The 23,541-nt window shown below is 44.2% G+C and overlaps 3 protein-coding genes across 3 annotated transcripts in view; 2 read left to right on the top strand and 1 right to left on the bottom strand.

Annotated features, from left to right (window-relative positions):
• The first annotated feature begins 1,802 nt into the window (after nt 1-1,802).
• LOC109875416 (actin-related protein 2/3 complex subunit 5) lies at nt 1,803-9,001 on the top strand. Its single transcript, XM_031810746.1, has 4 exons — nt 1,803-2,066; nt 2,701-2,773; nt 2,998-3,174; nt 8,047-9,001. The coding sequence occupies exons 1-4, from the start codon at nt 1,927-1,929 to the stop codon at nt 8,107-8,109; spliced, it is 453 nt and encodes a 150-aa protein (XP_031666606.1). The 5' UTR covers nt 1,803-1,926; the 3' UTR covers nt 8,110-9,001.
• A 57-nt stretch (nt 9,002-9,058) lies between these two features.
• Nucleotides 9,059-13,973, bottom strand: LOC109874637 (serine/threonine-protein kinase DCLK3). The gene is made up of 7 exons (XM_020466635.2): nt 11,353-13,973; nt 11,010-11,104; nt 10,800-10,850; nt 10,291-10,512; nt 9,962-10,118; nt 9,566-9,742; nt 9,059-9,371 (listed from the first exon to the last, which is right to left on the bottom strand). Exons 1-7 carry the CDS (start codon nt 12,782-12,784, stop codon nt 9,265-9,267), a joined length of 2,241 nt encoding a protein of 746 aa, XP_020322224.1. The 5' UTR covers nt 12,785-13,973; the 3' UTR covers nt 9,059-9,264.
• Nucleotides 13,974-14,165: 192 nt separating this feature from the next.
• si:ch211-106h4.4 (MAM and LDL-receptor class A domain-containing protein 2) overlaps nt 14,166-23,541 on the top strand; it is a 47,533-nt gene continuing 38,157 nt past the window's right edge. The window contains exons 1-11 of the mRNA XM_031810744.1: nt 14,166-14,377; nt 14,819-14,947; nt 15,343-15,471; nt 15,680-15,779; nt 16,161-16,326; nt 16,506-16,648; nt 16,756-16,823; nt 18,015-18,146; nt 18,386-18,510; nt 20,253-20,493; nt 20,590-20,858. Of these exons, the coding sequence (XP_031666604.1) occupies nt 14,350-14,377; nt 14,819-14,947; nt 15,343-15,471; nt 15,680-15,779; nt 16,161-16,326; nt 16,506-16,648; nt 16,756-16,823; nt 18,015-18,146; nt 18,386-18,510; nt 20,253-20,493; nt 20,590-20,858 (1,530 nt within the window). The 5' untranslated portion in view covers nt 14,166-14,349. The remainder of the gene's footprint in view (nt 14,378-14,818; nt 14,948-15,342; nt 15,472-15,679; nt 15,780-16,160; nt 16,327-16,505; nt 16,649-16,755; nt 16,824-18,014; nt 18,147-18,385; nt 18,511-20,252; nt 20,494-20,589; nt 20,859-23,541) is intronic.

Below are 23,541 nucleotides of genomic sequence, written 5' to 3'. Positions count from 1 at the left end.
AAGTATTTAGTCAGCCACCAATTGTGCAAGTTCTCCCACTTAAAAAGATGAGAGCGGCCTGTAATTTTCATCATAGGTACACTTCAACTGACAGACTAAATGAGAAAAAAAATGCTGAAAATCACAGGATTTGTAATGAATTTATTTGCAAATTATGGTGGAAAATAAGTATTTGGTCAATAACAAAAGTTTATCTCAATACTTTGTTAAATACCCTTTGTTGGCAATGACAGAGGTCATGACAGAGGTCAAGTCTTCACAATGTTTTCACATACTGTTGCTGGTATTTTGTCCCATTCCTCCATGCAGATCTCCTCTAGAGCAGTGGTGTTTTGGGGCTGTTGCTGGGCAACACAGACTTTCAACTCCCTCCAAAGATTTTCTATGGGGTTTAGATCTGGAGACTGGCTAGGCCACTCCAGGACCTTGAAATGCTTCTTACGAAGCCACTCCTTCGTTGCCCGGGCGGTGTGTTTGGGTTCATTGTCATGCTGAAAGACCCAGCCACGTTTCATCTTCAATGCCCTTGCTGATGGAAGCAGGTTTTCACTCAAAATCTCACAATACATGGCCCCATTCATTCTTTCCTTTACACGGATCAGTCGTCCTGGTCCCTTTGCAGAAAAACAGCCCCAAAGCATGATGTTTCCACCCCCATGCTTCACAGTAGGTATGGTGTTCTTTGGATGCAACTCAGCATTCAAAAAGTTATATTTTGGTTTCATCTGACCATATGACATTCTTCCAATCTTCTTCTGGATCATCAAAATGCTCTCTAGCAAACTTCAGACGGCCTGGACATGTACTGGCTTAAGCAGAGGGACACGTCTGGCACTGCAGGATTTGAGTCCCTGGCGGCATAGTGTGTTACTGATGGTAGGCTTTGTTACTTTGGTCCCAGCTCTCTGCAGGTCATTCACTAGGTCCCCCCGTGTGGTTCTGGGATTTTTGTTCACCGTTCTTGTGATCATTTTGACCCCATGGGGGGAGATCTTGCGTGATGCCCCAGATCGAGGGAGATTATCAGTGGTCTTGTATGTCTTCCATTTCCTAATAATTGCTCCCACAGTTGATTTCTTCAAACCAAGCTGCTTACCTATTGCAGATTCAGTCTTGCCAGCCTGGTGCAGGTCTACAATTTTGTTTCTGGTGTCCTTTGACAGCTCTTTGGTCTTGGCCATAGTGGAGTTTGGAGTGTGACTGTTTGAGGTTGTGGACAGGTGTCTTTTATACTGATAACAAGTTCAAGCAGGTGCCGTTAATACAGGTAACGAGTGGAGGACAGAGGAGCCTCTTAAAGTTACAGGTCTGTGAGATCCAGAAATCTTTCTTGTTTGTCGGTGACCAAATACTTATTTTCCACCATAATTTGCAAATAAATTCATTTAAAAATCCTACAATGTGATTTTCCTCATTTTTTCTGTCATAGTTTAAGTGTACATATGATGAAAATTACAGGCCTCTCTCATCTTTTTAAGTGGGAGAACATGCACAATTGGTGGCTGACTAAATACTTTTTTGCCCCACTGTATATATACTTTTTCGTTGCCTGTTTTGCATACTATTTTGGCATTAATACGTGTCACATATCAGTTTGCATACAAAGTTTATTTATTTATTAAAAAGCCGAATACAAACATGGTCTCTTTTTTTCTTGAGTAAGGCAGCTCCAAAATGCAGGCGTTTCAGCCTAGCTTTTCACTTAGGCAGAGAGATAGTGTTTTCTTGACCTCTACCACCATCTACTGTTATTTATGAGTACTGCTCCAACTATACAAATCATACATCAACCACTAGAAAGCGCCCTCTATGCGGAAGTGAAGCTGTCAGTGCGAGACAGGAAATTAAACCAGGAATTATTTTACTGTAAAAGGAGCACAGACAGATTGCAGTATTCTTCTTTAAACAACAAACCATATCGTCAAAATGTCGAAAAATACTGATTCGAACCAATTCAGGAAGGTGGACGTTGACGAGTACGACGAGAACAAATTTGTGGATGATGAGGATAATGGAGAGAGTCAGGTCGGTCCAGATGAAGCAGAAGTGGATTCGCTGATCAGACAATATCCTTTTACATTGATTTGATTTAATACGTGCACATTTACATTTGATAAAGTGTCGTGAAGCCGATACAGATTTTCTCAAATGTTGCAATGCACAGACCATCTGGCAAGTCGTGGTATGATTTTGCAGAATCAAGTATATGCCTTTGCGCGTGTCACTTCAAGTCAGGGCGTGGTGCTCTTATTTATTTTAATCGTTATATATATATATATATATATATATATATATATATATATATATATATATATATATATATATATATATATATATATATATATATATATATATATATATATATAATTCCAGTATATATATGTATGTATATTTGAGGAGAAAATACAATACACGTTGTGCAGTCAGATTTGGTGTTTTATTCAGTAGAAGTTTAGTGGTGGTGGTAGGCCTAATATTTTGTTTATTACCTGAAGCAGGTTCTGTTTATTACCTCAAAGCAGGTTCTGACAAATTGGGGGGTAGGAAGTGGATTCCACAAGTCAGTTAGTCATTGAGTTTCTGAAACATAAAAGCAACTTGATTTGAAGAGGTGAATCAAGCCGACCATGACTGTCTCATCAGTGTTAAACTGTGTTGTGTGTTGTCTCTCTGTCTGTTTTCCTTAACACTGTGATGCACAGGCAACCTGATGGAAGCTCTGCAGGCTGTGCTGAAGAATCCTCCAATCAACACCAAAAACCAAAATGTTAAGGTGAGTCTTCATTACAACACAATAGATCCGTTTTGAGCATTAATAACAGCCCAATGTTAAACACAACTTGCCTCTGTGTTCCTCAACATACACTTTGAGCTTCCATCTCCTCAAAACAGAACTGTATATGTATATGCGGTTCACACATCATGACATCATACAGAGTCGAGGCATGTGAAAGTGTGTACTTCCTTAGCAGAAGATACTAAAGTGTGTGTTTATAGGATCGTGCGGAGGCCCTGGTGCTTAAAGTGCTGAGCGCCTTCAAGAGTAGTGACATTGAGAAGGCTGTTCAGTCTCTGGATAAGAACGGCGTTGACCTGCTCATGAAGTACATCTACAAGGGTTTTGAGAAGCCTTCTGAAAACAGCAGTGCTACACTGCTGCTGTGGCACGAAAAGGTAAGACGTATTCTTATTGGTGAATGGCTGGAAGCACTTACAGGGTGTGTGGGCATGCTAAAGCCTGACTGTCGAAAGTTTACAAATACATTTAAACTCAGTTTTTTTTACAATTCCTGACATTTAATCCTAGTACAAATTCCCTGTCTTAGGTCAGTTAGGATCACTACTTCATTTCAAGAATGTGAAATGTCTGAATAATAGTAGAGAGAATGATTTATTCAAGCTTTTATTTTTTTCATCACATTCCCAGTGGGTCAGAAGTTAACATACACTCAATTAGTATTTGGTAGCATTGCCTTTAAATTGTTTAACTTGGGTCAAATGTGTCAGGTAGCCTTCCACAAGCTTCCCACAATAAGTTGGGTGAATTTTGGCCCATTCCTTCTGACAGAGCTCATGAAACGTTCATCTCTAGGAGACAGAAGGCGTCTCCTTCCTGAGCGGTATGACGGCTGTGTGATCCCATGGTGTTTATACTTGCGTATTATTGTTTGTACAGATGAACGTGGTACCTTCAGGCGTTTGGAAATTGCTCCCAAGTATGAACCAGACTTGTGGAGGTCTACAATTTTCTTTCTGAGGTCTTGGCTGATTTATTTTTATTTTTCCATCATATCAAGAGTTTTGAAGGTAGGCCTTCAAATACATCCACAGGTACCCCTCTAATGGACTCAAATGATGTCAATTAGCCTATCAGAAGCTTCTATAGTCATGACATCATTTTCTGGAATTTTCCAAGCTGTTTAAAGGCACAGTCAACTTAGTGTATGTAAACTTCTGACTTCAACTGTATTCTTGTGGGAAGCTGCTATAGACCACCAAGTGCTAACAGTCAGTATCTGGATAATATGTGTGAAATGCTTGATACTGTATGTGATATCAACAGAGAAGTATATTTTCTGTGTGATTTCTAAATATTGACTGGCTATCATCAAGCTGCACACTCAAGAAAAAACTTCAAACTGTAACCAGGTCTTGTAAACTGGTTCAGGTTATCAGTCAACCTGCCAGGGTATTTACAAACAGCACAGGAATGAAATCTTCAACATGTATCCAAATCCATAGGATGGAGTGATCACAATATAATAGCCATATCTAGGAAAACCAAAGTTCCAAAGGCTGGGCCTAATATAGTGTATAAGAGGTCATACAAGAAGTTTTGTAGGGATTCATATGTTGATGATGTAAAGAATATTTTCTGGTCTGTGGTGTGTAATGAGGAGCAACCAGACGCTGCTGGTCTGTGGTGTGTAATGAGGAGCAACCAGACGCTGCTGGTCTGTGGTGTGTAATGAGGAGCAACCAGACGCTGCACTTGACACATTTATGAAATAGCTTATTCCAGTTAATAATAAGGACGCACCCATTAAGAAAATGACTGTAAAAACTGTTAAGTCCCCTTGAATTGATGAGGGATTGAAAATTGTATGGTTTAGTGGGATGAGGCAAAAGGTATGGCAAATAAGTCTGGCAGCCCAACTGATTGGCAATAGTACTGCAAATTAAGAAGTCATGTGACAAAGCTGAATACAAATACAAATAAATTGTACTATGAGACATAAATAAATGATATAAAGATAGATAGTAAAAAAGCTTAGGGGCACCTTAAATGACGTTTTGGCGAAACAAGACAACTCGGCTCCATCATTCATTGAGTCAGATGGCTTATTTATCACAAAACCCACTGATATTGCCATCTTATTTAATTCCTTTTTCATTGGCAAGATAAACGTCAACAAATGCTGACACTACACATCCAAGTGTATCTGACCAAATTATGAAAGGCAAGAATTGTACTTTTGAATTCCGTAAAGTCAGTTTGGAAGAGGTGACAAAATTATTGTTGTCTATCAACAATGACAAGCCACCGGGGTCTGACAATCTGGATGGAAAATCACATCTTCAATTTCAGACTACTAGATAGTGTGTGCCCTCAGGCCTGGAGGGAAGCTAAAGTCATTCCACCACCCAAGAATAGTAAAGCCCCCTTTACTGTCTCAAATAGCTGACCAATCAGCCTGTTACCAACCCTTAGTAAACTTCTGGAAAAAATAGTGTTTGACCAGATACAATACTATTTCACAGTAAATAAATTGACAACAGACTTTCAGCGTGCTTATACGGAAGGCCACTCAACAAGCACGGCACTTACACAAATGACTGATGATTGGCTGAGAGAAATTGATGATAAAATGATTGTGGGGGCTATTTTGTTAGACTTCAGTGCAGCTTTTGACATTATCGATCATAGTCTGCTGCTGGAAAATGTATGTGTTATGGCTTTACACCCTCTGCTATAATGTGGATAAGAGTTACTTGTCTAACAGAGGGTGTTCACAGAGGGTGTTCTTTAATGGAAGCCTCTCAAACATAATCCAGGTAGAAGCAGGAATTCCCCAGGGTAGCTGTTTAGGCCACTTGGTTTTTTCAATCTTTACTAACGACATGCTTTGAGTAAGGGCATTATATCTATGTATGCGGATGACTCAACGCTAGACACTTCAGCTAAATGACTGCAACACTTAACAAAGTGTTGGGTAGCAAGGAATAAATTCATCCTAAATATTTCCAAGACTAAAAGCATTATATTTGGGACAAATCAATCAATCCCTAAACCATAAACCTCAACTACATATCATAATGAATAAGGTGGAAATTGAGCAAGTTGAGGTGACTAAATTGCTTGGAGTAACCCTGGATTGTAAAACTGTCATGGTCAAAACATATTGAAACAACAGTAGCTAAGATGGGGAGAAGTCTGTCCATAATAAAGTGATGCTTTGCCTTAACAACACTATCAACAATGCAGGTCCTGCAGGCCCCAGTTTTGTAGCACCTGGGCTACTGTTCAGTCGTGTGGTCAGGTGCCACAAAGAGGGGCCTCTGAAAATTGTAGTTGGCTCAGAACAGGGCAGCACTGCTGGCCCTTAAAAGTACACGGAGATCTAACATTAATGACATGCATGTCAATCTCTCCTGGCTCAAAGTGGAAGAGAGACTGACTTCCTCATTACTTGTTTTTGTAAGAGGTGTTGACAAGCTGAAGGTACAGAGCTGTCTGTTTTGAAAATACTAGCACACAGCTCGGACACCCACGCATACCCCACAAGACATGCCACCAGAGGTCTCTTCACAGTCCCCAAGTCTAGAACAGACTATGGGAGGCGCACAGTACTACATAGAGCCATGACTACATGGAACTCTACTCCACATCAGGTAACTGATGTAAGCAATAGAATCAGATTTAAAAAGCAGATAAAAATACACCTTGTGGAACAGCGGAGACTGTGAAGCAACAAGCATAGGCACAGACACATGCATACACACACACACACACACACACGATAACATATGCACAATTTCTTAATTTTTTATTTTTATTTCACTTTTATTTAACCAGGTAGGCTAGTTGAGAACAAGTTCTCATTTACAACTGCGACCTGGCCAAGATAAAGCAAAGCAGTGCGACACAAACAACAACACGGAGTTACACATGGAATTAACAAACATGGAATACACACGTACACATGGATTTTGTGTTGTAGATATGTGGTAGTGGAGTATGGGCCTGAGGAGGGCACTCACTTAGTGTGTTGTGAATTCGGTATTGTATAACTGCCTTAATTTTGCCAGGCCCCAGGAAGAGTAGCTGCTGCCATGGGGATCCCTAATAGATATGCTAATTGACTGAACATTCCAAATTACCATGGCAATTATGCGTCGTAATATGAATACGCAGCCAGCGATCCGCAGTATCCAAGGCACAGCATCCTATCAACTGCGCCGCTGCGCTTATAGTCTATGGCGGACAGTCTTGCACAACGGACATGCAGGACCATCCCTAACCTACAGGCCTACTGTGCTTTTTTAAAAATAGATACGGATGAGATGGGTTCATGGTAGGTGCAGTTGGAAGGCTCATGGGTAGGCAAATGTTTTCCCGTGTGGCTCAATTGGTAGAGCATGGCGCTTGCAACTCCAGGCTTGTAGGTTCGATTCCCACAGGGGACCAGTACGAGAGAAAAGTATGAAGATGTATGCACTCACCACCATTGCTCACCTTTGACCCCCTGATACCAGACAACGACGCGGTTGGCTGAATGACATCCTGTGTTTGTGTCCCACCAAGTCCCCACCAGCTGTCATTTTAAAGTGGATCACTATCCTTTTATTTTTTTGTAAGTCGCTTTTGATAAGAGCGTCTACTAAATGACCTAAATGTAAAAATGCCTATCAAAACATTTAATTGTAAATAGAAGTGCCACGATCCCAAGGGAAATAGGCCCATGGGAGGAATATGAATTGATATTAATTTAAATATTGTACCTGTAATGCCCCCCCGAACAAAATATATAAACACATTGGCCTCAAAAAAATGACCTGTGGGAGGTTTTTTTCTATATCCAGAGACCAAAAACCTGAACAGATGAACACATTTTTAATTTGCAGACGGGGGTGAACTGCATTGCAATTATGCATCACTATAGTCATTACATTCTAGGCTTCTGTTTTTAAATAAATAGGCCTACCACGAACCCATGTTATTCATATCAAACCATGTGACACCTACACACGCGGCAGCGAGTGGGCATGTCGCACATCTCACAAACGTCAGTAACGGTCCAGAAAGCAAGTTTCCTCCAAAAACCGCACCCTATATAACACGTTATTTTGAGAACGTTGTCAGTCTATCCAGAGACACCAAAAGCTGACCAGATAAACACACAGGCTATTTGATTAGCAGGAGAGAGGAATTACAATTGAGTGATGACAAACATCTCCAGTGGGTGTCCCGCAAGCTGCTGATATAATGCTGTTCTTTGCATTCACTGTGTTCATACTGTGTGTCTCTTTCTGTGTGTGTTCTAGGCTCTCTCTGCAGGAGGAGTGGGCTCCATCGTGAGAGTGCTCACGGCCAGGAAAACTGTGTAAGGGCTTGTACTGGACCTGACTGACTGACCGCTGGGACCACTCACTCAGGGGATGTGCTGGCACTGGAAACCCCCCCCCCCCCAGGGGGCGTGTGTTCATAACGCGTCTCAAAGCAGGAGCACTGACCTAGGATCAGTCTGGCCTTTTAGATCCTAATGAGTAAGAATACACGGACACTCTTGAGATTCTTTATGAATGTGCCCCCCCCCCCCCCCCCCCCCCCCAGGACTGGTTTTCTTTCTATGCTTGCAGACATCGGACAGCCTGTCTCAAACGGCCCCTTCGTAGTCCTAAAATGCTTAACGATATTCCATCGGAATCCAACGTTTGTCAAAATGTTGTTGTTGTTAACGAAGTTGAGAAATACTTATATTGTAAGATTTACGTCATCGTAACGTCGTAAGGATGACATGTGCTATTGTGTCATTTTCCTAGATAAATATTGTGCTATCGTCATGGTGGGTAGGATGGCACCGTCAATTAAGCTTTCATGCCCTCTAATGCAGAGACCAGTTTGTGTGCGATTACGCTGGAACAAGTTAACCTGGTCCCAGATCTGTTTGTCATCTATAGCCAACTCCACTGGGCATGAATAATATACAGCACTAACAGATCTAGGGCCAAGCTAGGAACGAGCCCTTTGGAATGTAGTGATGGAGTGACGTTATCACTATGATCCTGGACACATGTCTCAGAGGGCCTCTTCTTTTCTATTTACAAGTATAGAAAAATATCCGAATGTCTTGGTAGAGTTATTGAGGGAATAGCACATTCCTTTAGAACAAGTGTACACATTCTGAATCAAATGACCAAAATGCCTTATTGAAATATTCATTTTTTATATATATGCTGTATAGGACATTTCTGGATTTAATAAACAAACATCTTACAATTTTTTTTTTTCCTTGAAATTTAAACATTTCTTAAATTTCAAACACTAAACAAGACAATGGAAAATGTCTATGAAAAAACTGCCGGAAAAAAACCCTGACATGCCACTCGGTGTGTTTTGATTGCTTTCTTCTCTTTATTCATATACTGGTATCTTGCTGAGGTTCATTTTGCGTTTCTTCCCTGATCGTTGTTGTCATGGTAACCTGCGAGCCGACCACAGCTGACCCAGGTGGTAGATCACCCAGTCTCATAAAGTTCCTCCTAGATCACCGGTCCATCTGCCATCCAGTCATGAAGGAGGATCTGCTCTAGAACAGGCCTCTTGGTGGGATCCTGCTGCAGACAGCAGTTGATCAACTCCTTACACTCTGTACCATAAAGGGGGGAAAAATGATAGGATGGTGAGTTTGCCTTTGGGTCCCTATTTTATATATTTTTTTTGTCATTGAGCACCATTTTATGTATCCATAACCACATCTAAATGCATACCCACGTTTACCAACACAAACTCTTTATTTTTCTCTCTCAAATGGTCTATTGCACTTGCCTCCCTCCCGCTCACCTTTAGTCAGGCCCTTTTTGAAGCGCAGGCGCCCAGCAATGATATCAGCCTCCTTGTTGAAGGGCAGACGGCCGCACACCAGGCCGTAGAGCAGTACCCCCAGTGACCAGATGGTGGCGTGGCGGCCCTGGTACACACCGCTCAGCACCCACTCTGGAGGACAGTACTCCTCTGTGCCTGAGGGGTGAAACATTATTTTTTATTTATCTTTACCACTGGTCATGTACATTAGGGCACACTGACAAAATGTTGTTTTTTTTAAACGGTAATGAGCGTTTCTTATTGGACGAGTTTAGATAGTACCTCCACATTTCCCTCGGTTTCAGAGCGTTTCCTTGCATTCCGTGCCTACTGAACATGATCACCCTGACCTGCCATTCTCCTGTTGTGTCCTACCTGAGTAGTCTCTGTAGGAGGATTCTCTCAGAAGGTCTCCGCAGCCAAAGTCGATGAGCTTAACCCGCAGGTTGTCCGTCTGCACCAGCAGGTTCTCAGCCTTGACGTCTCGGTGCAGGACCCCTCGGTCGCGGCAATGCCGAACAGCCAGTACCACCTGGCAATAACATAATATATGCCTCTTAAAAAAACAGTGATTAAGTAAAGTGTGACTTAGGAGTGACTAGAGATATTTGTGTATGTGATCCCTGTGGGAAATGAACACACAACCTTAGCGTTTCTAGCGCCACACTTTTACCAACTGCGCCACACAGGTCTTGACCCATCACCTGTATCATGATGATCCTGGCCAGACACTCGTCCACCCGGCCTCCCAGCTCCTCGATGAAATCAAACAGGTCCATGCACGGATAGGGTCTCTCCAGCACCAGGATGAAACGCTCGGCCTCCTCGAACCAGTCCAGCAGGCCCAGCACGTAGCAGCAGGACGGGGGCCGTGAGACGATCTGCATCAGGGCCACCTCCAGGGGCAAGGCACTCCTCTCTCCGGGCTGGAGGTGAGAGGGGTGGGGAAGTTGGAGAGATGGGGTGGAAAGGTTGAGAGGGGGGGGGGGGTTGCCATTAGATGAGGTGTTCTCCACAGGTGAGAAGGAGAGTGAAGAACAACAACAACAACAAGCGTTCCCTTTATTGAGCGTAAAGACAAACAACACCCAACTGTTTCCCAACGGAGAACGCAAGAGGGCGAGCCAAACCCAGACTAAAACCCAGTAGGAGCGTTCTTGTCTTCTTAGACTTACAGTACTTGCCATTGCGTCAACTAAAACAGGCTACTTACAAGCTTTACGTATGGCTCGGCCATTCCTCTGTTCACATACTTTATGGCCACCTGACGGGGTAAAAGCAACATGATATATTCATATAGTAGTGTGCTTTCACTTCTTGCCTTATGTGAATATTGATAGATGAAAATTCTAATGTTTACTCCTATCTGTTAACTTACTACGACCAGAATTAGAATTCTTTAACCAACTGTTAAAAGCTTCACCTGTTGGCCGTCACTTTTGCGCATGGCGGCGTAGACCGCCCCACATCCTCCTTTACCCAGCATGCTCCCTAGTGTGAAAAGAGACTCAAAGCTACCTGCAACAAAGTTACGCATGAGATAATGCCCAAATCATCACAGATTAGAAATAACAAACTCAAGATTAGATACTGTTTCATGTCATATCCAAATACTAGTTCTTCTTTAGCCTGGTCCCAGATGTCTTTGTGCTGTCTTGCCAGCTCCTGTGGTCATTGTCAGGCCCATGCCAAGACAGCACTAACACATCTGGGACCAGGCTAATTCTTCTTCTGCTGAATTGATACTACGTGTAGTCCGGTCTTACTGGGGTTGGGTCCAAGATTAAAGATACTGGAGTCTGAGGACGAAGAAGAAGAGGACGATCCTCTATCGTTGGGTAGTGGGTTCTTCAACTGGCCTCTCCTTTGTCGGGTTAGATAGTGGATAACGATGGGTTTCTCCGGACTAGTGTTTCTATTGTTCTTATTCCTCTTCCAGCCCTCCCTGGACCACACCCTCTCCACCAACTCCTCACTGCTCTCCTCCTCCTCTCTGGCCCTCTTTCTTCTCTTCCGTTTGGTGTTGTCATCACGCCATCTCAGGTTTAGTCCCTTACCATTGTTCACCAACCCTCCTCTCCCTCCCTTCAGTCCCGAGCAGGAAAGAGCTGCGCTCTCCTTTCCCTCCTCCTCCTCCTCGTCTTCCTCTTCCTCCTGGACTTTGTTCTGTCCTCTCAGGGTTTCCTCTTTTCTCTTCCTCCCCCTCTCTCTAATGGCAGCAGCTTCTCTCTCAAGCTCGGCCTGCCTATGTGGAGCTGGAGCTGGGGCTCTGGGCCTTAGTCTGTAAGTGTACGTTAAGGCTGGAGTGACCCGTCTTCCTACTGTCTCACTCTGAGAAGAAGGACTTCTGCTGGATGTCTCACTTCGACTTCTGCGTCGGCTCAGGAGCGATTCCTCCCCCATGTCCTTGGCTTTGACTCTCTCTCTGGAATTCAGTTTGATCATGATGGGCCTCATGCGTGGGTTCTTGGCTCGGGATGGGCCGGGAGAGTCGTTGTTGGTGGGTTCGCTCCTACTTGGTTTTGGTTTGGGTCTGGCTCGGCCTCTAGCGTTCTCTACTGGTAAATGGTTGGGTGTTCTGTTGGTCCTTACTCTCAACAAATAAGGGAATGCTTGTTGTTGTTCTTCCTCACTCTCTGTCTCCTGGGTGTGACTCTCCCTGACCCTCAGCCCTGATATCTCTTCAAACAGACAAGCAGCCTGCTTCATCACTCTTCTACTTTCTCTCTCCTGTCTTTCTCCTTCACTCTCTCCAGATGTCTCACTCTCACTGGCAGAGCCAGAGCTGCTGCTGCTACCTTCCTCTTCTTCCTTACTCTCATCACTCACTCCCTCCCTCTCTCTGCAGCTCCCAGGAGATTGGTCCCTCTCGATCTGGGACCTGCGTCTCCTGATAGGGTTGTCTAACCTCCTGCCTTGGGGAGAGTTTCTCCTTCTTCCGCACGGAGACCTGCACCTCCTCACAGAGTCGGCCTCCAGCCTCTTACGGGGAAAGTGTTTCATCCCATCTCTAGAGCCGATTACTGGAGGCCTGCGCCTTCTCACAGAGTTGGCGTCCACTCTCCTGCACTGTGGCTGGGGAGAGTCTCTCTGCTCTGTTGGCTCAGAGGCTCCTGGTGGGCAGGGGCAAGCCGGAGTCCCACGCTTCCCTCTCCCCTCTCTCCCCCTCCTCAGTACTTTCAGTGAGTCTCTGGCCATGGAGAGAGGTCTCCTGAGCCCCCTACGCCTCCCACAGACTGGCAGGGAAACAGAGTACCACTAAGTTTTCTCAGACAGAAACAACCACCTACAGTAGCCTGTTACCGTATGTTTTACCACTATAATCTATAAGATTTGTAGCCCTCGCCTCTTTAATGGCATCTTAAAGAAACTGTTAATTCAGACAGGGTTGACCTTACTAATATTCTGTAAGAGTAAACATATGAATCTACAAAGTAAATGCATAATTCAAACTATTGGCATGTTCTATATATTGTAATAACCAATGATATTGTAATGCAATATTTATTTTCAATTAATTATCTGAACATACCAGGGGCAGTTGATGGATTTGACAACCTCCAAGATGCCATACCTCATGACCCACTGACTTTGTTGTCCTCAAATGGATACAGAGGGATGGTGATGTCACAATAAACCACAGATGACTGTTCATGATGTCATAATGTCTATGGTGACTGTGCTTGGACACAATATGATGTCACAGAGGAGGTTCCACATCACAATTCCATAGTCTGACTACCATAGTAACATATTATTTGCGTTATTTAGAAGTCCATCTATCAATAACCCAATGAATGTTACTATGGTAAATAATTTGTATTAACTTTCATTAAAAAAAAATAAAAAAATGTATGTCCCAATCACGTCACTTTTGTGTCCGTGTCGATTAGATTAGATTAGATTAGATTAAATTAGAATCACACAGTAGCTTATCACTGACTTTGATTTCCAGACCTCATATGCAACTGTCACCCTTACACTGATAGGTGAACTGTACAGTCGTTTGACGTTTAACGTCGGTGTACTGTTCCCACTCTCAACACTGACGACTAGGTTCACTGCCAGTTGGTTACAAGCACACTTGATTTTTGTTGCCTCAACTCCCACCGCCTTACAATCTCTAGGAAAGCTGGCAAAGATAGGAACACAGTGAGGGATCAAGGGGCAGAACCATATTAACTCTCTCTCTAGATCAGGTAGTCCAGAGCTCAGCTGTGCTGTGCCAGACAGACAGAGTGATAGGGTTCAAGGGGCAGAACCATATTAACTCTCTCTCTAGATCAGGTAGTCCAGAGCTCAGCTGTGCTGTGCCAGACAGACAGAGTGAAAGGGGTTCAAGGCCCGTTTTCAAAAAGCATCTCAGATTAGGAGTTCTGATCTAGGATCAGCCCCCCCCCCCCCCCCCCCCCCCCGTAATACAATCTTCTTCATTATGATCTAAAAGGCTAAACTGATCCTAGATCAGCACTCCTACTCTGAGACTCTCTTAATGAATACTGGCCCTGAAATACACGGTGGGCCATAAAGACTAGGCAGAGGGAATGTGATGTGAGTTTAATGAGTGCACTGTGTGGACTTTAAGCACATGCTATTGATAAGACCAAACGGTTGAGATAATGGAATCTTTATAAAAACGATCAGTTCAATCAGTTCCTTGGATAGGATGATAAAGTTTATACCAGTCAGGCAGTTTTCTGAAGCCTCACATTCCTTTTCTTTCTTTTCTGTATTCATTGTATTGTTTCCATGGTTTGTTCAACATGAGAAGATTATTGGTTCTCCTATCAGGTGAGTTTACCTTACACATACTGACTTCGCATGATCCTATGTGCACGACTGTGTTTGCCTCTTGGATGAGTGTATAAGCAGGACAGTCAGGGTGGTCTCACGTGTGGCGCAACAGTGATACCTAGAGGGAATGGAATGGTTCGTCAGAGGCCGTCGGTAACCGTTATATTCAAATGGTTGCCGCTGTAATCAACCATCTGAACGGTGAATTCGCTTTGTGAATATAAGTCCAGCATGGCAGACAATGATCAAGCAGTGCTATTCAGAATGAAAATACTCTACATATTTCTTAATTTGTTTCTCCCTTTCTCATTTCAGTAGACACACACCTCCTGAATTCTATTAATTGCAGTTTACCAATGTAATGTTGTCATTCAAAATATAGAATGATCAGATCCGAGAGGTCAAGGAACTCATCTAATGGGATTTTTTCTTTTTCAGTCTTTTTGATCCTAGTTTCCTGTTGTCCTGAGAGCGACTTCCTGTGTGCGTCTGGCAAATGTGTCCCAGTTGATGATGTCTGTGATTTCAAGGACGACTGTGACGATGGTTCCGATGAGGAGTTCTGTGGTACGTCAATCTGAAATCTTCCTCCGGCTTCTCTGCGTACTCTTCAGCTCTAGAGAGCTATTATTCTCTTCTCTCTGCTCAAAACTCTTCGTTCTTCTCGTTCAAAATGCCCGACAGAGGCTGTGGGAACCAGTTGTTTCTTCCTTTGATAAAAAACAAACAAACACCATTCTGTCTAACAATCAAACACTTTCTATCCCTTTTAGTTTTAGTCTTAGTGTTTCTCTAGCGCGTCTCAGACTGTTTGCTGTGTCATATTCATTAGGGCACACCGTGCAACAACAAACAAAAAAAACGAGCGTTTCTATTGGACAAGTTCAGGTAGTCCATCCCTGTGTCCGCCTGTTATCTTCTGTTTTGTGCCAAATGAATATGACCCTGGTGTCCCCTCTCAGGGTCGTGTGATTTTGAGCGCCACTCCTGTGGATGGAACGACAGCAGTGTGGGAGTGTACCGCTGGAGGCTGGAGATGGCTAACATCAGCCTGATTCCTGGACAGGACCACACCACGGGATCACCCTGGGGTATATGTCTCAATACACACACTAAGTTCATCTTCATTCCATTGAAATGGACGAAAGATGATCTCAGTGCTGCGTTGCTTTAAGGGAAACCCAGCCCTAGGGAATAGAATGGTCACATAGCTCCATTGTTATGACTGCTGTGTTGTCCATGTGCGTCTTTGTACAGTATCTGTGCTGCCTGCTTGATGTGTGTGTTTATATGTCCCAGGTCATGTTATGCATGTGGAAGGAGACTCAGCAACACACTTTGGCAAGGCCGTGTTGCTGCATTCCGTTGACAAACCAATGGCTTTGGGATGCCATATAAGGTAAGGAGAAATTCTGTACTAGTCAGCGTTTCCCTTTGATTTACGGCTTTACGGTTTTAATCATTGCGTAACAAAAAGAGGAGGAGGGAGAGTTTGTGAGGTATGAAGTCATAGTTTTTCATCTGGGAAAAAGTTTGTTTTGTGTCTTCTTAAAAGTATTTAATAACCTGATGGTGTATTGACAGATGCTTTTCTATGTGGTAGCTAGACCTCATTTACTATTATATCAAGAAAGAGTTTAAAATAATATTTGTGGGTTCTTAGCCAGACATGGTCAGAGGTAATTGGCCTTAGCCATTACACCTTATAGCCAAGAGGTCCAAGCCTCTTGTTGAGGTCGCTACAGTAGCTGTTGTACTAAGGATGCTCTGATATTTTTAGCTTCTGGTACCACCTCTATGATGACAGTAGTGTGTCCGCTCGGATGTATCTGAAGATGATCCGAACCACTGGGAGCACAGAATTACTGATGATCTCCAAGCCACAGCAGAATAGAGGATGGGAGAATGCTACGGCCTTCATCGGTAATCAACCAGGAGGTTTCAAGGTTGGCATTGGAAACACACACACACACACACACACACACACACACACACACACACACACACACACACACACACACACACACACACACACACACACACACACACACACACACACACTCTCACACTTGTACATGCACACTCTTTCTCTCTTGCTCTATCTCTATTTTCCTCCCCCCTTTAGTTGGAGTTTTCTGTGGACCCCTCATTCCTTGGAGCTCAGGACATCATGCTGGATGATATCAGCTTTGAGAGCTGTGGGGAAGGGGACATACCTGCAGGCTCCCAACTCCTCACCTGTGACTTTGAGAAGGACACCTGTGCCTGGTAATGACAATAACAACCATAATAAGAATCAATATAATCTCCAATCCTCATGATCATACTCATCATCCTCCTCCTTAAGATAACATTATTCCTGGTGATGTTTAAAGGTACCCAGACCAGACTGTTTCCCTTCTGTGGAAGAGAGCAAGAGGAATAGACCACACTACTGGCAGTGGTAAGTCAAGGGTTTGCCAAACCACAGACTAGATCATATCCTAGATGGAGAGATGGAAGGAGAGGTGTTTTAGTCAGGAAATGTAAACATGATTATTCTCTTGGTGTGTGGTTTTGTTTATTTGATGTATATTTTGGATGTTGACTACACTACACATGCAACAGTATGTGGACACCCCTTCGAATTAGTGGATTTGGCCAGTTCAGCCACAACTGTTGCTGACATGTGTATAAAATAAAACACACAGCCATGCAATCTCCATAGACAAACATTGGCAGTAAAATGGCCTTACTGATGAGCTCAGTGACTGTCGACGTGGACCGTCATAGGATGCCACCTTTCCAACAAGTCAGTTCGTCAAATTTCTGCCCTGCTAGAGCTTCCCGGGTCAACTGTAAGTGTTGTTATTGTGAAGTGGAAACGTTTAGGAGCAACAACAGCTCAGCAAAGTGGGAGGCCACACAAGTTCACAGAACGGGACCGCTGAGTGCTGAAGCGCGTAGCGCATAATATTTGCCTGTCCTCGGTTGCAACACTCACTACCAAGTTCCAAACTGCCTCTGGAAGCAAGATCAGCACAATAACTGTTAGTTGGGAGCTTAGTGAAATGGCTTTCCATGGCCAAGTAGCCGCACACAGGTCTAAGATCACCATGCACAATGCCAAGCGTCGGCTGTAGTGGTGTAAAGTTCACCTCCATTGGCCTCTGGTGCAGTGGAAATGCGTTCTCTGCAGTGTTTAATCACGTTTCACCATCTGGCAGTCCGACAGACGCTACAGCATGCAATGACATGCTAGACAATTCTGTGCTTCCAAGTTTGTGGCAACAGTTTGGACGGCTCTTTCCTGTTTCAGCATGACAATGCCACCGTGCACAAAGCGAAGTCCATACAGAAATGATTTGTTGAGATCGGTGTGAATGGATCATCAAACTCATCACCTTGCACTTTCATCCCCCTGTGAAGTTCATCATAATGTATTTAGTCTGTAGTCTAATAAACTGCATGCTGCATAATTCATTTTACTGAAACAAAAAGATGCCACCTAGTGAATTATTATAATAATTTTTTTACCAAAGACTGTTCCATTTTTTTAAATCCATACTTTACTTGCATAAAACAGTTGGATGGAAACCTGGTTAGAGTACAAGATCGTTCTCAACTGTGCGTGTGCGTGTGCATGTGTTAACAGGTTATTTCATGTCCATTAACCCCGGCAGTAAGCTGGACCCCTCATCAACAGCCAGACTCATCAGCTACCCTCAGCCAGCAGGCACAGTCATCTGTGTCAGCTTCTGGTATCGCATGTACGGCAGTGATATTGGTAAGGATATTTTTTTTAGGCGCCACTGATGGCCAAACTCAATATCTTTAAATTCATTATTTGCAAAAGGCAATTAGTAATTTTTTTCCCGGCCCATGAAAGATACAATTGCGTGGGGAGTTTCAATAGGCATGATAACTCTGACATCAGACTCTGAGGGGGATCAAAACAGACCAAATGGTGCCTACTGTCTATTGTCACAGTTGAACAGACATGACCCCTATCTGGTTCTTCTCCAGGCTCTGTGAGGTTCCTCACCAAGTCAACCAGAGAGCCAGAGACTGTTGTGTGGATGAGACATGGGACTCAGGGGAACAAGTGGCGCTTTACAGACCTTACCTTCACCACTGACACCCCACTACAGGTATGTCGGATCTTAATTTGACCCCTTTCGCCGCAGGAGAAGAAATAATCCTGCAGCAGAAGGGTTTGAATGGGTGTTTAATATTTAGAATAAATTTACATATTTGTAGGGGGTAGATGTATTTTTTTGTTATAATAAATTGTTCAAGGCAAACAATAGGCCAAATAAATGATTGGTTGCCTCAGTGCCTGTGTGATCCAGTGGTTACAGCCGCTGACCCGGCTCACGTATGCCGGAGTCGGCATGGGTTTGAATCAGTAATGTACATCAGCTGATATCTCAAAGTGCTGTACAGAAACCCAGCTTAAAAGCCCAAACAGCAAGCAATGCAGGTGTAGAAGCACGGTGGCTAGGAAAAACTCCCTAGAAAGGCCAAAACCTAGGAAGAAACCTAGAGAGGAACCAGGCTATGTGGGGTGGCCAGTCCTTTTCTGGCTGTGCCGGGTGGAGATTATAACAGAACATGGCCAAGATGTTCAAATGTTCATAAATGACCAGCATGGTCCAATAATAATAAGGCAGAACAGTTGAAACTGGAGCAGCAGCACGGCCAGGTGGACTGGGGACAGCAAGGAGTCATCATGTCAGGTAGTCCTGAGGCATGGTCCTAGGGCTCAGGTCCCCCGAGAGAGAGAAATAAAGAGAGAAAGAGAGAATTAGAGAGAGCACACTTAGATTCACACAGGACACCGAATAGGACAGGAGAAGTACTCCAGATATAACAAACTGACCCTAGCCCCCCGACACATAAACTACTGCAGCATAAATACTGGAGGCTGAGACAGGAGGGGTCAGGAGACACTGTGGCCCCATCCGAGGACACCCCCGGACAGGGCCAAACAGGAAGGATATAACCCCACCCACTTTGCCAAAGCACAGCCCCCACACCACTAATGCAGTAATGAATAGTATTTCACTAAACATTTTCAAGGACAAAATTACACGTATTAAAGTCTTTTTTTGTTGTAGTCGGGACAGTATCATTAGTAATCTCAAAAAATAATACTATAAGGAAAATGTTTTACATATTTTTTTTATTTGAATGTTTAGCTCACATAGTATAATTGAAAAGTTTGCATTAAGGTGTCTGTAATAGAATATATATGGCAAAAATGGATGTAGACGGGAGGCAGCGCCAACTGGCCCAGCGTCGTCCGGGTTCGGGGAGGGTTTGGCCTGCCGGGTTGCACGGTGTTTCCCCTGACACATTGGCGCGGCTGGCTTCCAGGTTAAGCGAGCAGTGTGTCAAGGAACAGTGCAGCTTGGCAGGGTCATTTTTTGTGGTTCTCGACTTTCGCGTCTCCCAAGTCCGTACAGGAGATGCAGCGATGGGACGTGACTGTAATGACCAATTTAGGCAGAAAAAAAACGACAGGCTACGGACTTGTGTCTGGTGTCAGTCTCCACTGAAGACTACCTGAAGACTACCTGCTGGCAGGGTTAAATAATAAATGAATGTCAAATCAGTTAGACTAAGTAGTTGTCTTTTTTGTTTGCTGTCACAGTTTACCATAAGGTGTAAAAAAATGACCAAACTAAATGTGTAACTAGTACTTCTGGCTGGATACTTTGTTTACTCTTACTGGAGGAGCTGCTTGAGTAGTTTCTTAATTGAAAGCATCCTGTCGGGCTGTATCACCGCCTGGTATGGCAAATGCGCCGTCTCTACATTTTGACCATATACCATCTGTATTTTTCAATGTATTGTCATGTATTTTGACCACAAAACGTGTGTTTTTCAGTTCATATTGGAGGCTGTGGTGGGTGGTAAGCAAGGTAGCATTGTCATAGACGACATGGTAGTGAGCAGCAGCAGCAATGTGAATGGCTCCTGTCCGGCGGAGAGAGAGTGCACCTTCCAGGGGTCCCTGTGTGGCCTGCAGGTGGAGATGTCTGGAGACTTCACCTGGAACAGAACCACCGGGGCCCTGGGAGCCAACACCTCCAGCCCAGCGCTGGATCACACTCTGGGTACTGAACTGGGTGAGAGAGACACGTACGCACACGCACGTACACAAGCAGGCACTCGTGTACACACACACACACTCATCCTGTATATGATGGTATGTTTTTGCTCAGGATACTACCTGAGTGCCCAGCTGTGGAACCACCACGTGGGTAGCAGGGGGCGTATGATAACGGGGGTGAACGATGCCACCCCTCGCAGTGGAGAGTGCTGGATGTTTTGGTACCACATGGAGGGCAGGGCCTCAGGGGAGCTCAACATCTATCTGCAGCCCTTCCCAGGCTCCAGGACCCAGACCCTACTGTGGAGCAGGACTGGAGACCAGGGAGATCGCTGGAGACACGGCCGAACTACGGTCCTCAGCCCTGATATACCTTACCAGGTACATGCAGACACTACTGGCACTGCTTTTACTGCTGCTGCTACTGGTGCTACTACTACTGGTGCTGCTACTACTGGTGCTGCTACTACTACTGGGGCTACTATTACTATTACTATCACTACTACTACTACTACTACTACTGGTGCTGCTACTACTGGTGCTGCTACTACTACTGGGGCTACTATTACTATTACTATCACTACTACTACTACTACTACTACTGGTGCTGCTACTACTGGTGCTGCTACTACTGGTGCTGCTACTACTACTGGGGCTACTATTACTATTACTACTACTACTACTGGTGCTGCTACTACTGGTGCTGCTACTACTGGTGCTGCTACTACTACTGGGGCTACTATTACTATTACTACTACTGGTGCTGCTACTACTGGTGCTGCTACTACTGGTGCTGCTACTACTACTGGGGCTACTATTACTACTACTGGTGCTGCTACTACTGGTGCTGCTACTACTGGTGCTGCTACTACTACTGGGGCTACTATTACTATTACTACTACTGGTGCTGCTACTACTGGTGATGCTACTACTGGTGCTGCTACTACTGGTGCTACTACTACTACTGGGGCTACTATTACTATTACTACTACTGGTGCTACTACTACTGGTGCTACTACTACTACTGGGGCTACTATTACTATTACTACTACTGGTGCTGCTACTACTGGTGCTGCTACTACTGGTGCTACTACTACTACTGGGGCTACTATTACTATTACTACTACTGGTGCTACTACTACTGGTGCTACTACTACTGGTGCTGCTACTACTGGTGCTGCTACTACTGGTGCTGCTACTACTGGTGCTGCTACTACTACTGGGGCTACTATTACTATTACTATTACTACTACTGGTGCTGCTACTACTGGTGCTGCTACTACTGGTGCTGCTACTACTGGTGCTACTACTACTACTGGGGCTACTATTACTACTGGGGCTACTATTACTATTACTACTACTGGTGCTGCTACTACTGGTGCTGCTACTACTGGTGCTACTACTACTACTGGGGCTACTATTACTATTACTACTACTGGTGCTGCTACTACTACTGGGGCTACTACTACTACTGGTGCTACTACTACTGGTGCTGCTACTACTGGTGCTGCTACTACTGGTGCTGCTACTACTGGTGCTGCTACTACTACTGGGGCTACTATTACTATTACTACTACTGGTGCTGCTACTACTGGTGCTGCTACTACTGGTGCTGCTACTACTGGTGCTGCTACTACTGGTGCTGCTACTACTGGTGCTGCTACTACTACTGGGGCTACTATTACTATTACTACTACTGGTGCTACTACTACTGGTGCTGCTACTACTGGTGCTGCTACTACTACTTGGGCTACTACTACTGGTGCTGCTACTACTGGTGCTGCTACTACTACTGGGGCTACTATTACTGGTGCTACTACTACTGGTGCTGCTACTACTGGTGCTGCTACTACTGGTGCTGCTACTACTGGTGCTGCTACTACTGGTGCTGCTACTACTACTGGGGCTACTACTACTATTACTATTACTACTACTGGTGCTACTACTACTGGTGCTACTACTACTGGTGCTGCTACTACTGGTGCTGCTACTACTACTGGGGCTACTACTACTATTACTATTACTACTACTGGTGCTACTACTACTGGTGCTGCTACTACTGGTGCTGCTACTACTACTGGGGCTACTATTACTATTACTACTACTGGTGCTACTACTACTGGTGCTGCTACTACTGGTGCTGCTACTACTGGTGCTGCTACTACTGGTGCTGCTACTACTACTGGAGCTACTATTACTATTACTACTACTGGTGCTACTACTACTGGTGCTGCTACTACTACTGGGGCTACTACTACTGGTGCTGCTACTACTGGTGCTGCTACTACTACTGGGGCTACTATTACTGGTGCTACTACTACTGGTGCTGCTACTACTGGTGCTGCTACTACTGGTGCTGCTACTACTACTGGGGCTACTACTACTATTACTATTACTACTACTGGTGCTACTACTACTGGTGCTACTACTACTGGTGCTGCTACTACTGGTGCTGCTACTACTACTGGGGCTACTACTACTATTACTATTACTACTACTGGTGCTACTACTACTGGTGCTACTACTACTGGTACTACTACTGCCACTACTACTACTACTACTACTACTACTACTACTACTACTGGTGCTACTACTACTGCTACTACTACTGGTGCTACTACTGCAACAACTGCTGATGCTGCTACTGCTACCACTACTACCACTATTACTACTACTACTGGTGCTACTACTACTACTGCTACTGCTACCACTACTACCACTATTACTACTACTACTGATGCTGCTACTGCTACCACTACTACCACTATTACTACTACTACTGGTGCTACTACTACTACTGCTGCTGCTACTACTACTACTATTATTACTGCTACTACTACTACTGCTGCTCCTATGGATTATTTGTAATGGAGATTAAGTAATCAAATTACAAAAATGAGGTAACTGTAATCAGCCCGGACGACTTAAAAACATGTTTAATCAGGATTACAGTTACTTTCTTAAACAGCTAATGATGTTGGGGCGGCAGGGTAGCCTAGTGGTTACAGCGTTGGACTAGTAACCGGAAGGTTGCAGGTTCAAACCCCTGAGCTGACAAGGTACA

Source organism: Oncorhynchus kisutch, linkage group LG30 (assembly GCF_002021735.2).
Source record: "Oncorhynchus kisutch isolate 150728-3 linkage group LG30, Okis_V2, whole genome shotgun sequence".
NCBI classification, from domain to species: domain Eukaryota; kingdom Metazoa; phylum Chordata; class Actinopteri; order Salmoniformes; family Salmonidae; genus Oncorhynchus; species Oncorhynchus kisutch.
This window is presented reverse-complemented; position numbering and strand designations above follow the sequence as displayed.

Bases quoted from the DNA above. Each gene is read 5' to 3' on its own strand.
- LOC109875416 (XM_031810746.1), top strand. From the start codon at position 1,927: ATGTCGAAAAATACTGATTCGAACCAATTCAGGAAGGTGGACGTTGAC. The intron at 2,067-2,700 runs ATATCCTTTTAC...ACTGTGATGCAC, and splicing joins GTGGATTCGCTGATCAGACA to AGGCAACCTGATGGAAGCTC. The intron at 2,774-2,997 runs GTGAGTCTTCAT...GTGTGTTTATAG, and splicing joins CCAAAAACCAAAATGTTAAG to GATCGTGCGGAGGCCCTGGT.
- LOC109874637 (XM_020466635.2), bottom strand. From the start codon at position 12,784: ATGGCCAGAGACTCACTGAAAGTACTGAGGAGGGGGAGAGAGGGGAGA. The intron at 10,513-10,799 runs GTAAGTAGCCTG...TCTCACCTCCAG, and splicing joins CCGAGCCATACGTAAAGCTT to CCCGGAGAGAGGAGTGCCTT. The intron at 10,119-10,290 runs GTGATGGGTCAA...TGTTATTGCCAG, and splicing joins CCAGGATCATCATGATACAG to GTGGTACTGGCTGTTCGGCA.